Raw genomic sequence first — 13,570 nt, forward strand, 5'->3', positions numbered from 1 at the left:
CTAACCACACTGCACCCTTCGCCTTCTTCTCAGCAACAAAGGCGAGAGCGAGAAGCCAGGAGGCAGCAGGAGCGGGAGCAGCGGAGACGGGAGCAAGAAGAGAAGAGGCGTCTGGAGGAGCTGGAGAGGCGGCGGAAAGAGGAAGAAGAGAGGAGGAGGGCCGAGGAGGAGAAGAGGCGAGTGGAACGGGAGCAGGTTAGTTCACAAAGGACGCTAAAGCAGCGTCTGCCGCCGCCGCCGCACCGATCGGGGCCCGGGAACCCAAGGACGCGCACACACACGCACGCACGCACGCGCACACACACACACACACAGACACACACACACACGCGCGCACACACACACGCGCCCTCTTCCCGGCCTTCTCCAGGGACGCATACACATGGCATACAAACATCCACGCAGGCAGAACGCTCATAAATATGAAGTACAAATAAGTCTTAAGGACCTTTAAAATGCCTGTGACTGGCGGATACCCTGTACTTGAAGGAGTTCTTTAATCCGTTTCACCCTATCTTAATAATTCTCTGTTAAACGTTCTGTATGGAGTACACTTTGCATTCCCACGCAAATGTTGTATATGTCATATTCTCTGTGTTCAGTGTATGGGAGAGGCTTTGCGGTTTGGATAGCATATGATCTACACACACACACACACACACCCTTGAATTTTAAAGGAAGAACATTAATAAGGATAGTAACTTGATCTTTCAAGTTGGGATTTGATTCTGGATTTATTTTGTTTGTTTGATAAATATATATATATCATATACATATAATATATGTATAATTATGTATAATGTATGTATGTATATATATATAATTTAAGATTCAGATTCCCTTCCACAGACAGCTGAGGCTGCATGTCCATCACAAAGGCACTGAGTGGCTTCACGTGATCTTGGCGAGTCGGGGAGTGGTTATAAGCCATTGTTCTCTGTTGTCTAGTATTCTCCTGACCAGAACTATTGGTTACCGTAAGCATCTGCCCAGCTAGTGTCTTTAGCTCTGTACTTCACGGCATGTGCCGTGGAATGGGGGCTGGTCAGTAGGAACAGAACCTAATTCCATGGAGCAGTTTTCCTTTGTGCTAGGTGGGTAGTTTTGTTTAATGTGCAGGTGGTGGTGTTTATTTTCCTGTTTAAAAAGGCTTCCTGTAAAATGCTCTTACTCCAGAGTGTCATCTCATATGTAGCTCACGGAAGGCTGAACGTGTGCAGGGGTCACACGGCTCGTCTCTGACGGGACTGGGTTAAGGGTCTCCTGATCGTTTTGTCCAGATAGAATGTGCACAACTTCAAGTTTCAGTATTTCCCACCTCTCACTTAACCCCTTCTCCCAAACTGGAGCTTGAGCGGAGGGCTTCAAGCATGTCAACTTAGCATCATCGCGCTTTACATGTGATTTCATCGCGCTTTACATGTGATTTCCGCTCCCACTATGTGCAGACTGGCCATTTCCTCCCCTGACATCAGTCTGTCCACGCACGGTACTTACCCTTCACACTACAGCTTTTCTGGGTACCTTAGGAATCATTAGCAAAAGCATAAATTGTGTTTGTTTTTGTGGTTTTTTTTTTTTTTTTTTTTTTTTTTTACTTTGTCTTGTTTGGGTTTTTGTTTTCAAAAAATTGCTGAACTGTGGTTCTTTAATGATGCCTTATAAGCAGATTATTAACCTACAGCGTCCCTTGATCCCAGTCAAGCTCCTGTTTCTGTGGAGTCTGTCATCGTACAAGGAAGACACCCTCCTTTAGAGTTCTGTGTGATGACATCTCCTACAGCGGTGCTGAGACACTGACATTTCTGTCACTGGGATGTCTTAGACTCCCTGCACTTCACCAGACAGCTCGAAGCCTTTGCGAAAGCCCTCAGCAAGAGATTTGTTTGTAGAGTAGGTGTTCACTCCTTGGTGAGGTCGCCATGACGCTTACTGGAGTAGCTCTTGTCGCGCACACGGGTGGCTCTGGTGGAGTAGTTCTTGTTGCGCACACTGGTGGCTTGCGCACACGGGTGGCTCTGATGGAGCAGCTCTTGTCACGCACACGGGTGGCTCGGATGCTTTCCTTCTGGGTGTACTGACCGCTGGGTGATCTCTGTGTGACAGGAGTACATCAGGCGGCAGCTAGAGGAGGAGCAGCGGCATCTGGAAGCCCTACAACAGCAGCTGCTCCAGGAGCAGGCCATGCTACTGGTAACGCCCCGCCTCTGTCCCATTCCCTAGCCACAGGGCCTCTGTCCCTCCCCCAAGTTGGCCAGCGGCGGAGACTATCAGGCTTCTCTGGTTTTTCCCTGGCAGTTGGGTTCTAGAGAAGATGTCCTCTGTGGTCACACTACCAAGCACAGTGTAAACGGGCCTTTGTTTACCGTTAGTAAGCTAACTGCTCTTGCTTGGTAGCTGCCCATCAAGTTTTAAACAGAACTTGGCATTCGGTGAATGTGAAAACACGTTGTCGGGCTCACCACGCATGCCACAGGATTTTTGCTGAGTATGTGTGTGCATACCACTGACTCTGACGCTTAATTGAATCCTTTTAGTCTGCAGTGGTGTTGCAGTTAGCAAACGCTGTCAAATTTTACACAGGTAACATGCTATTTAAAACCCCAGCCACTTGCCATGCTCTTATACAAGAGAGCAAAGTGCAGTTTAACCAGACAAAAGTCGAGAAGGGACCCCGAGAAGAGGTGAGCTCGCCTCGGTCCCCAGATTCAGTGTCACCCTCTCCCTCTCCAAGGAGTGCCGCTGGAGGGAGATGGAGGAGCACCGGCAGGCAGAGAGGCTCCAGAGACAGTTGCAACAAGAACAAGCCTATCTCCTGTCTCTACAGCACGACCACAGGAGGCCGCACCCGCAGCAGCCGCCGCCGCAGCAGCCGCAGCAGGATAGGGGCAAGCAAAGCTATCATGCTCCAGAGCCCAAGCCTCACTACGACCCTGCTGAGAGAGCTCGGGAGGTATCTATCTTCTTTCAGTTGTTGCTTAGATGTTGGTCCCTCGGGACCGTTGAGAGCCGGCGAGCCTCGAATGCCAGAATGGACCAGTGAAGCCGCCCTTGTCTTTGTATGTGGATGCCTCGGTTAACAAATGTTAGAAGCGGAAGTACACGAAGGAATGCTTGGCCCCAGCATGAGGGAAGTGTTGGTCTGGTGTGAGGGAGAACTGGCCCTTTAGCCCGATTTCTTCTCGGATCACGTGGTGGTGCATGGGGCCTCAGGCTAGGATGCAGCCAGAAAAAAAAAAAAAAAACGGACTTGGATGCTTCCTGAGCCCTGAGCGGTTCCGGCCTTCACAGGCAGGAGAGTGTTCAGGGTAGAGAAACTGGGCACTGAGGCTACTTAGAGGCTGCTTTGCTTCATTTTCGCTTCCATGGTTTCTAAAACTCCTCTGTCAAATCTTAGCCCTGCCTTACGCCTCCCCCTGCTACCTCTCCCTTTTCACACAGCTGAAGAAAGCAGCCTTCCCCCTCGGCCGTCCTGCGTTCTAGACGTTCTTCTTCGTCTCTGCTTTCCCTACTAACACGGAGCTATCTGTGTGTGCTTTAATTCTCTGATGCAGGTGGAAGATAGATTTAGAAAGACTAACCACCGCTCCCCTGAAGCCCAGTCTAAGCAAACAGGCAGAGGATTGGAGCCGCCGGTGCCTTCCCGATCAGAGTCTTTTTCCAATGGCAACTCCGAGTCTGTGCACCCTGCCCTGCAGAGACCCGCAGAGCCACAGGTAGCAACAGCAGCCTTTGCTGTGCTGAGGACGCGCAGGTTGGCTCGCTGGGCCGCAGGGAAAGAGAAGAGAGCAGCTGTAGCAGTGTAGCTAATTTAGAATATGCATTCAGTTGGAGGGAAAAGAGGGCTGTGACTTTTTTCTTTTCTTAAGATGTCTGTTCAACTCATCAGGAATACCTCTAGCTGGTTATTTTATCCCCCCTTCCTTAACTGAGATGCGAAGCCCCTTTCCTCTTAAACAAATGCTTTTTCACTGGGGCTTTAGAAAACTGGTTTTCTTGTGTAAGCGTTATTTGAAGGGAGGCAGAAGGTCTTCTTCCGGACGTTTTTAAAGTAAGTGCTTTACCCTGTGGTCCCCAGCTCCCCTGGAGGACCCTTGGAGGCTGAAGATGCCAGAATTCTCTTTTCTTGGCTGAAAATATAGATTTTTCTGCAAAAGTCGTTTTTTTTTTTTTTTTTTTTTCCCCTCCCTAAGATTCACAAACACTTCAAGATTGACAACAGGCTGTGGCCAGTGGGTTAAATATTGATTTCCTGGAAGAGGTCAGGTCTGTACCATATTCTGCCTTATATGAGTGGTCAGAAGAGAAGCTGTCTGTACAGGAAAGTAGATGGCGGAGATGTCGCAGGCTCAGTGTCAGCCTTGACTCTTACTATCTCTCTCCCTGAAGATGGTGTTTCTCCACACTGCTCTGCCCTGCAGCCTGCCTCAGACAGAGCCCAAGCTTCCCCGACCTTGTCCCCTAGGACGAAAGGTGATAGTTTCCGAGACGGACATTTGAGTGTGCTTCACTATAACAAATCCCCCTGCTGCTGTGACAAGGAGCCCCGAGGAGCGGATCTGAGGCTCAGTGTGTGGGGTGGGGGCTAGGCGGGCTCAGGAGCAGAGAACTCCAGAGGATAAAACACAGATCCAAGGGCAGAAGGTTGGCTGCCACTCTCCCCTAAGCCTGGCGCTTGCTTCCTGGTGAGAGGCATCTTACACACACAAGACAGTGAAACCCAGCCCAAGGGACAGGCCTACCTCAGAGCAGCGGACTTGAAGAGTTCCTGAGCTACGTGGGCCCACTTTTATTTCTTGTGTGTAGAATAGTCTCTCTTCCTCCTTTGCTGAAACATGCTCTGGGCCTAGCAAGTACCCGTGAATTGTCTCAGAGGGAAATTGTCTCATGTGACACCTAACATTGAGTCCCACTTACTGTCCCTCGGTTACACGTTCATCTGCAGGCTTTCCTAGTGAACATTTAAAATACTTTAGTACTATGAAATTGTACCAAAACTAGGATTATTTGGACCTGCTTATGAGCCATAGAGATTGTATCTAAATGGGGGTTTAGCTCCAGGTTATATCTGCAGAGGTCAAGCAAGCTAGGACTGCATCTTTTCAGCTTGCACGAAGTACACTAATTAGTATAGAGCTAGCATTATGAGAAGAGAGCTTATTGAATATATTTCATAGATTTTGGGGTGGTGGTGGTGGTTCGAGACAGGGTTTCTCTGTGTAGCTTTGGAGGCTGTCCTGGAACTCGCTCTGTAGACCAGGCTGGCCTTGAACTCACAGAGATCCACCTACCTCTGTCTCCCGAGTGCTGGGGTTAAAGGCGCGAGCCACCACCGCCCGGCTATTTCATAGGTTTTTTTTCTTGAGAGAATGTTTTTTTTAAAGCGACTGAATAAATGCACTTGGCATTCATTTGTCACTTTCCTGAGTTCTCAGTTGGAAAGCACATTCTGACACTGGCTGGGTGGCGCCCATTGGATTTTTTTCTCTAAAGAAATTTTCATCCCACCTTTTTTTCATAATTAATAGAAGATTAGCAGGAAAGAAGAACAAACTATGGGTGTGTTTCTAGAGTTGGTTGCTCTTACGTTACTCTGCTGCTGTCTCCGTGTGTCCTGATGTCCTCAGCCGGCTTCTGGGACTCTGGGTCTGTGAGGGTGGTGGAGAGGGGAGGCGTTCAGTGTAGCAGAGATCCGTCCTGCGGTTTCCACCTCTGGGCTGACGCGATGCGCATGTGGTGCTCTCCTCCTGTGGGGTCTGCAAACACTGCGGTCGCTGCTGTTTCCTCTGATTGTACATTACATTTTCTCTCCCCTCTTCGTCAGAGTGTAACTAGTTTGCTGCTCCATGCCTGCCCCTGCGCTGCCCCGATTCCTGATTCGCACTTCATTTCTGCTAGTTCTCGTTTTGGATTTAGCGTTGACCAGAAAAGCTGGTTGTATGCAGAACGCATTGAATGTTTTGTGTTTTGTTCTCTTGTAAGGTACAATGGCCTCACCTGGCATCTCTCAAGAACAATGTTTCCCCTGTCTCGAGATCCCATTCCTTCAGTGACCCTTCTCCTCCCAAATTCGCACACCACCATCTTCGTTCTCAGGACCCATGTCCACCTTCCCGCAGTGAGGTGCTCAGTCAAAGCTCTGACTCTAAGTCGGAGGTACCCGACCCCACCCAAAAGGCTTGGTCTAGATCAGACAGTGACGAGGTGCCTCCAAGGGTAAGGAGCAGAGAGACAGATGTGTGCTGCTTTTTCTTTTTTACTTTAAAACGTATTATTTACCGTGATAATTATGTGTGTGGTGAGTTCACCAGACTTAAAGGGGCAGTGAAATTTCAAAGTAACTTTTTATGGAGGGAAAAGCATTCCATACTTAGGCAGTTACATGTAGCCAATGGTCAACTAGCTTTTTAATGTTGACTGGCTTTAAGAATAAGTTAATTAAAAAAAAAAAATTAAGAGGGGGGCTGGAGAGATGGCTCTGAGGTTAAGAGCACTGGTTGCTCTTCTAGAGGTCCTGTGTTCAATTCCCAGCACCCACATGGTGGCTCACAACCATCTGTAATGAGTTCTGGCGCCCTCTTCTGGCCTGCAGGCATGCATGCAGACAGAACACCGTATACATACTAAATAAATAAATCTTTTTAAAATTTTTAAGAGAAAAATTGTAGTAAGCAGCATGCTTCTAAAATAAATAGAATTGTAAATTTATACAGAACTTAACCCATTATTATGTTCAGATAAAGTCTTACGAGACAAAAAAAATAAACAAAATGATTTTTTTATTTTAAAGTTGAGTGTTTTGTAATTAATAGCAAAATGAAATTAAAAGGTATATTCTAGTGTGGTTTTTTTTCCCCCCCTCCACTTGAAGTTTGCTTTCTCTGAATATTTCCTTGCTTCTTTTGCCAGCCTTTGCTTCCTGCTAATCTTTTTGTAGACCATTGTTTGGTTTCTTTGAGCTTATTTCTTGATTCTCACATTATCTCAGCAAAGTGCTGTTGTGCGTTCCCTGCCACCAGCTTCAGTCCAAGCATCATTTCAGTGTTGCAGGAGTGTAGAGATTGTGCGGGCTCTCTGGATCAGTGCAGGACAAGGGTGGGCAGGGAGGGATGAGCTCAGTGCTGGGCGTGCCGGCCTGGGGGGCGGGGTGGGGGCTGTGAGAATGTGCTTTGAAGAGAAGAGCTTCCTTGCTTAACTCATATTTTCAGTTTTAACTGCTGTGTTCTCCTACCTGAAGGTTCCTGTGAGAACAACATCTCGTTCACCTGTCTTATCCCGTCGGGACTCCCCACTGCAGGGCACCGGGCAGCAAAATAGCCAGGCAGGACAGAGGAACTCTACCAGGTAACAAAAGAAGGGCGCGGACTGACGTGCTGTGCAGGCGCAGTCTCTGTTGTCTGTCTTCCTAAATGTGCTCTTCCCGCCACGGAAGCTTTAGACAAAAGTCATGATGTGTTCCTGTGTGTGTGTGTGTGTGTACGTGCACGCACACCCTCACTAGTGTAAATAACAACAAATTGACTTGTAGTAAAAAGGAAATTTGAATCTCGGTATGTAATGACATGGAAATATCTCTGTAGAGAATGGACACATTGGAGATAGGTTCTGAGAAACTTATAATTTGAGGGGGCTTTAGTCTAGGAGGAATCGTGAAGGTATGGACTAGTGTAAAAGTAACAGCAGCGTCAGCATTACAGCAGTCTGGAGTAGGCTGGTAAGCGAGTCACATGGCATCGCTGCTGGGTTTGGGGGGGGGGGGCTTTGCATGACACGGGAACTGTTAGCCACACAAGGCTAAGCAGGAATTTAACTGAATCAAAAGGAAATAAAATTAGCACTTCACCTCCTTGGTAGGGCGTCAGCCATGTCTCAAGTGCTGATAATAGCTCTGATGTTAGATCAGATGTGTTTCATGTCCAGCTATACGTTGGCATTGGCCTGGAGATTATCATTAAGTATTTGAGAATTTGTTCATCACTGAACCTGCCGCTCTGGAAACATTGGTATAGTTATAAGTGGCTAAGGCGGATGATAGTCCAGAATCTACAGACAGCCGTTTTATGCCAATGACCACAGAGGACTGGCATGGTGTCCAGGACACAGGTTTTCCCCAGCAGATGTGTGCTGTGGGTCTGGTCTTAGCAGGAAAGCTTCCCCCGCAATCTCAGACAGAAGAACGGGCCGTGGACATTTGGGCGTGGAGCTGTTACAAGTGAACAAGGGCAACCTAGATGGGGAGAAGTTTCTGGGTAATTACCGAAGTGACGTTTATTTCCGATCAAGAGTTGCGTCTCTGATTAAGACAGAGACAGCTGTAGCTCCAGACTCTGCCTGCAGCCCCCCCCTCACCCATAACCTGTTTCGGTAACAAGATGCTGTCCTCGCTATGATAACTCCGAACAAGCTCTGCCCCAACGTGTGTTAAATGCTGTTTGTAATCTTTCTGTCCTCCCCACATTCCACATCGTGTCCACGTTTATGCCGCCATGTAGTGGGATGACCCTGTTCTCTCTTCTTTTCTAACAGCAGTATTGAGCCCCGGCTCCTGTGGGAGAGAGTGGAGAAACTGGTCCCCAGGCCAGGCAGTGGCAGCTCCTCGGGGTCCAGCAACTCAGGATCCCAACCTGGTTCCCATCCGGGGTCTCAGAGCGGCTCTGGTGAACGCTTCAGAGTGAGATGTAGGCTATCTCTCCTGCACGCTTTCTCTGGGAACAGTGGCTATAATTAGTGATTAGAAGACCTCCATGTGTAAAACAGGAGACCTGGGTTTGCATATAGCTGCAGTTCACAGATGATGCTTGGACGTCGATTGCTCCTAAATTGTCATTAGTAGTCCCGATAATGCTACTCAGAGAACGGTAGCTTCACACATACCTAGCACCTCGAGCACTTTGCAGTAGCGTGCAATTAAATAAAGTGAATTAGCTAAGTGCCTAAGCTGGGGTTTGAACACATTTCTTCCAGGTTGGGTGCTGAGGCCTGTGCTGTCATCAGTAGGTATTATTGATGACAGTAGTTGGAAACTGTCTTGATTGTGTCCTATGCGCTTAGGAGCATCCACGAAACAGATGCAGGATTTTAAGTAAGGCATCAGAAAGGCTTCCAGAGTGTCCCCAGGTCCTGTCTTATTTTCACCTGAGGTTCAGACTCCACAGGGACCTGGCTATTAATGGGGTCAGCAGAAGTCAGCAGGGAGAAGTTGGCAGCTGGTGGATGGGGGCGAGGCTGGGGCAGCTTATGATATGCATATATCTGATTTTGCTTTCGTTGTGTCTTGAACTTAACAGCATCATCTAAGTCTGAAGGCTCTCCATCTCAGCGTCTTGAAAATGTAGCCAAAAAGCCCGAAGATAAAAAAGAAGTATTTCGACCTCTCAAGCCTGCTGTAAGGGCTGGGAACCATCAGTCTGTCTGACGCCCGAGTGATCCGTTTGTCGCTCAGCTAAAGCGCTAGGGGTGTGGGGTGCGCTCAGGAGGTTCCAAGTTCAGTCTCTAGAAAAAAAGAAGAAAGACAACGTGATTGAGAAAGAAGCCTGCAGTGGTTTGACTTTTGTGTGGCCCTTACCCGGAGTGAGGACGTAGAGGGAATGGCCCATACCAGGATGCATTTGTGGGTTCTCCCTTAGGCATCTCACTTCTGAAGTCCCTAGTGGGGCTTATACTTTATGTCCAGCCCTCTTTACAGAGAAGTTCAGAACAAAAATGCAGTTTTATTTGAGAGGCATTTTAAAGGAAATGCGTGCTTTATGGTCATACTAATAAGTAAAAGCTAAAAGCGCCCCCTACATACACACACACACACACACACACACACACACACACACTCATACACACTCTCTGCTGGACACATGAGCCTTGTTTTCTATGAGTTTGGCATTTACAGTACTGGCTTTCAGAATGAACTGTGTAAATCAGCTCCCCCCCCACACACACACACCCCGTTGCTTGAGAACTAACTGCCTTTGCTTTCTGGAATGGTGGTGATGGCTGCCCCTTCCCTCCTTGTTAGAGTAATTATTTACGTGACTGTGGGTGGTTGTGGATGTAACCATGTTGGAGTTTCCGTTTCCTGCCTGAACTGACTTCTGGACTTTCCCCCTCCCCTTTTTTCTGCTCTCTCTTTCTCCGCCGCGTGCCTCGTCAACGGTGGCCTCCCTCGCTACCTCCATGACCTGCTGTGTCCTGAAGGGTGAAGTGGTAAGCCCTAACTCTGGCAAGTCTAGCTCCAGCAATGCTCTCTGCCTCTTAACTTGGCTTGAATTTGAACTCTGCCCTCAACTTGCCTTACTGTTTTGTAGACTTTACAAACTGAACTTTTACAGGAATCAGCTGTCTGAGCAGATAAAACATGCTCCAGACACTTACTGTTATCGCTCACCTCTTTAAGCGCCTGCTTTAAAACCGCCTTTTTGCCTCAGATAATTAACAGGGTGTAGTGAGCTCAAACTTGGTCCCCAATATTTCACAGGCTCAAGTTAAAAACAAAGTGTACTCTTAATGCATAAAAGAAAAAAAAAAAAAAAAAAACTAAACTAGAAATGCTCCTGAAATAGAAAGGGACAAACAGCTGTATTGTACTTGGTTTCCTTTTTTAAATACCATTGCTTTTAGATAAAATTCCCAAGTAGAACAGTGAATTTGCACTCTGCATGTAAATGGAGAAATTAGATTTAACACATTGATCAGAATCTTAGAATATCTCAGCAGAGTAAATAGAAATGAAGCCAGGTTTTAGTAAGTTCTCCTTCAGTCACATTCAGTAGCCACATTACAGGGAATGTGGGTACACCTCGAAGGAAGGCAAGTGGGAAACTACCCAGCCTATTGCTGTGGCATGCGGCGGATCAGACTTTCCCCCTGTGAATGCCCCTAGCTCGGGGGTGGTAGTTACTCATGGGGAAGTTAGGGGTGGTTCTTTGGTACCACCACTCCACTGTCTGTGGACTCGGGGTCCTTCATGAAATGAGAAGGAAAGGAACTCAGTTACGTTAACTCAGATCTGTGTAGTTGGAGGCCGGTATTCTAAAGAAATGGTATCTTCGCAGCAAAGGCCGGCCCTGTCTCTAGACTTACAGACATAAAATTTTCCTTTCTATTTGAAAGCAGAGTACTGCCAGCTTATTGTAAGCAGATCGCTGTATTGTGGTTGCCTATGACATCTGCCCTTTTCTATCAAAAGCAACACAAACCCCTTCATCTGAAACACAAATCTCCACGAGTAGCTTATCCCGGTACCGTCTGTGACACGGACCGCGGTTACTTACTGGCGGTTAACCTGAAAAGCTTTTCACCTGTGTCCTCTTTGCCCCCCCCACCCACCCCCCTCCTAATCCTCTTTTCCATCCCGTGTCTCAGGACTTGACTGCGTTGGCCAAAGAGCTTCGAGCAGTGGACGATGTCCGCCCCCCTCACAAAGTGACAGACTACTCCTCCTCCAGCGAGGACTCTGGGACCACGGATGAGGAGGAAGAGGATGTGGAGCAGGAAGGGGCTGATGATTCCACGTCGGGACCAGAGGACACCAGAGCAGTGTCAGTGCTCGCTGTCTTAGCAGACGAGAGTCTGACGCTGGGCCTTCTTTCCGCTGAGCCTTCTGCCCTGACACTGCCCAGAAGTCTGATGTAGTTTTCATGGACTCAGTAGAATGTAGCTTACACACACACAGTCTCTCTCTCTCTGTGTGTCTCTGTCTCTCTCCCTCCCCCCTCTCTGTTCCCCCCTCTCTCCCTTACACACACACACACACACACACACACACACACACAGTCTCTCTCTCTGTGTGTCTCTGTCTCTCTCCCTCCCCCCTCTCTGTTCCCCCCTCTCTCCCTTACACACACACACACAGTCTCTCTCTCTGTGTGTCTCTGTCTCTCTCCCTCCCCTTTTTAGTGTAATTAGGAAGAAGTATTCATTCTAATGTTTTGCTTAAGAACAAAATGAACTGCAGAGAACTCTGTCCAAGGGATAAAGCCAAACCCTTGCAGCCCTAGAGGAAACGCATGCCCGCTGCCGCCTCTCACCTCACGGCTTTGAGCGGACAACGAGGTTCGGCTTGCCATCCTTGACTTGGGGACTTTGTCTCCACAGGTCATCTCTGAATCTGAGCAACGGTGAAACAGAATCCGTGAAAACTATGATTGTTCATGATGATGTCGAAAGCGAGCCAGCCATGACGCCGTCCAAGGAGGGCACCCTGATCGTCCGCCAGGTACCTGTGTCCCTCTCTCCTGTCGTCAGAGGCTGAGCGTCTCCTGTAGTCATTAACCCACTTGCTCATTCACCCACTCATGCTGCTTTACATTGTCATCTGTTTCCGTGTTAACACAACTCTGAGGGTAGGGTGTCCTGGGCCAGGGAGGTAGGTGAGTGCTGCATGCCACGAAGGTAGGCAGAGGTCTTCACCCCACCTTGCCTCTCCCCTGCATGCCTGTGGCAGCCTTCATCCAAGCACCGTGCCGAGTCTCACAGTGTGGGTTGGAGTGGTGGAAAAGCCACAGGGAGGCCTACAGAGGCTCACAGAGGGAAGGCGCAGATCTGGAGCCCACAAGAGGGCCACCAGGAGGCTCCGCTGGGGCATCTGGCCCTAAGTGTCTGCAGCAGGAGCGGGGCATGAGAATGATCATCTCTGTTTGTGATGCAAGATGTGTTCCGTTTGGACCATGATGTCTCATAACTGTCTGTTCATTCTTAGATTTATCTCAGGCATAGGCTCCTCACTGGAGTAGGAACAGGGCGCTCTCTGGACCTTGGGGGTTCGCCCTGAGTGTTTCATGCCACAGCAGTGTACTTGGATGGAAAGTAGGGAGAACAAGAGAAGTCCAGGGTTCAGAGAAACCACGGGGCACTTTCTAGAGGCGGTTTAGACAGATTTACAAAGAGAGCGAGCGAGGGGGTGGTCTCCCACGCTGTTGCAGGCGAACCCGGTGGAACACTGGCCACTTGCATTTGGTTGCATTGGGTATTTTGGGTTCAAGTGGCTCTAGCTGGACCTTTGGCAAGGCGGTTCGAGGGATTCCGGCTGATCCCCTTGGATTTTCGTTGGTAATTTAACAGCCTGAGAAGTCAACACAGCACCTCGAACAAAGCAGTTATCGGTAGGGCCGTCAGCAGTGCTTGAGCGAGACCAGTGTGCCTGTTTTTTCTACAGAGTACAGTTGACCAAAAGCGTGCCAGCCATCCTGAGAGCAATGGCTTTGCGGGTCGCATTCACCTCTTGCCAGATCTCTTACAGCAAAGCCATTCCTCCTCCACCTCCTCCACCTCCTCCTCCCCATCCTCCAGCCAGCCGACACCCACCATGTCCCCACAGACACCCCAGGACAAGCTCACTGCTAATGAGGTATGTCTCACACCACAAGCTGGCTGCTTTCCTGGGGTTAGACCAGCACTGCCTAGGAGCTAGTTTGCAAAGAAGCCCTTCCCACAAACCCTGTCTCCCTCCTCCACCCCAACCCCTCCTGCTTCTCTGTCATCTGCCCTCCTCCCCAGCCCCAAGTAACATGCTCAGATCTGCATACAAATCCCTAACCCTAGATGGATTGATCCCCCCGAAACTTGCCAGTTCACTGTC

General features: G+C 48.8%; 1 protein-coding gene across 28 annotated transcripts in view; it reads left to right on the forward strand.

Annotated features, from left to right (window-relative positions):
* Map4k4 (mitogen-activated protein kinase kinase kinase kinase 4) overlaps positions 1 to 13,570 on the forward strand; it is a 108,458-nt gene that overhangs the window by 83,209 nt on the left and 11,679 nt on the right. For 2 of the 28 annotated variants that reach the window (XM_051204475.1, XM_051204476.1), the window contains exons 13-23: positions 34 to 195; positions 2,107 to 2,193; positions 2,735 to 2,953; positions 3,555 to 3,716; positions 5,983 to 6,216; positions 7,238 to 7,344; positions 8,527 to 8,678; positions 9,288 to 9,385; positions 11,356 to 11,531; positions 12,088 to 12,208; positions 13,148 to 13,339. In XM_051204475.1, coding sequence (XP_051060432.1) covers positions 34 to 195; positions 2,107 to 2,193; positions 2,735 to 2,953; positions 3,555 to 3,716; positions 5,983 to 6,216; positions 7,238 to 7,344; positions 8,527 to 8,678; positions 9,288 to 9,385; positions 11,356 to 11,531; positions 12,088 to 12,208; positions 13,148 to 13,339 — 1,710 coding nt within the window. The remainder of the gene's footprint in view (positions 1 to 33; positions 196 to 2,106; positions 2,194 to 2,734; positions 2,954 to 3,554; positions 3,717 to 5,982; positions 6,217 to 7,237; positions 7,345 to 8,526; positions 8,679 to 9,287; positions 9,386 to 11,355; positions 11,532 to 12,087; positions 12,209 to 13,147; positions 13,340 to 13,570) is intronic. The other 26 variants (XM_051204477.1, XM_051204478.1, XM_051204480.1 and 23 more) reach the window with 15 other exon arrangements.

This window comes from Phodopus roborovskii, unplaced genomic scaffold, assembly GCF_943737965.1.
Source record: "Phodopus roborovskii unplaced genomic scaffold, PHOROB, whole genome shotgun sequence".
Taxonomy (NCBI): Eukaryota; Metazoa; Chordata; class Mammalia; order Rodentia; family Cricetidae; genus Phodopus; species Phodopus roborovskii.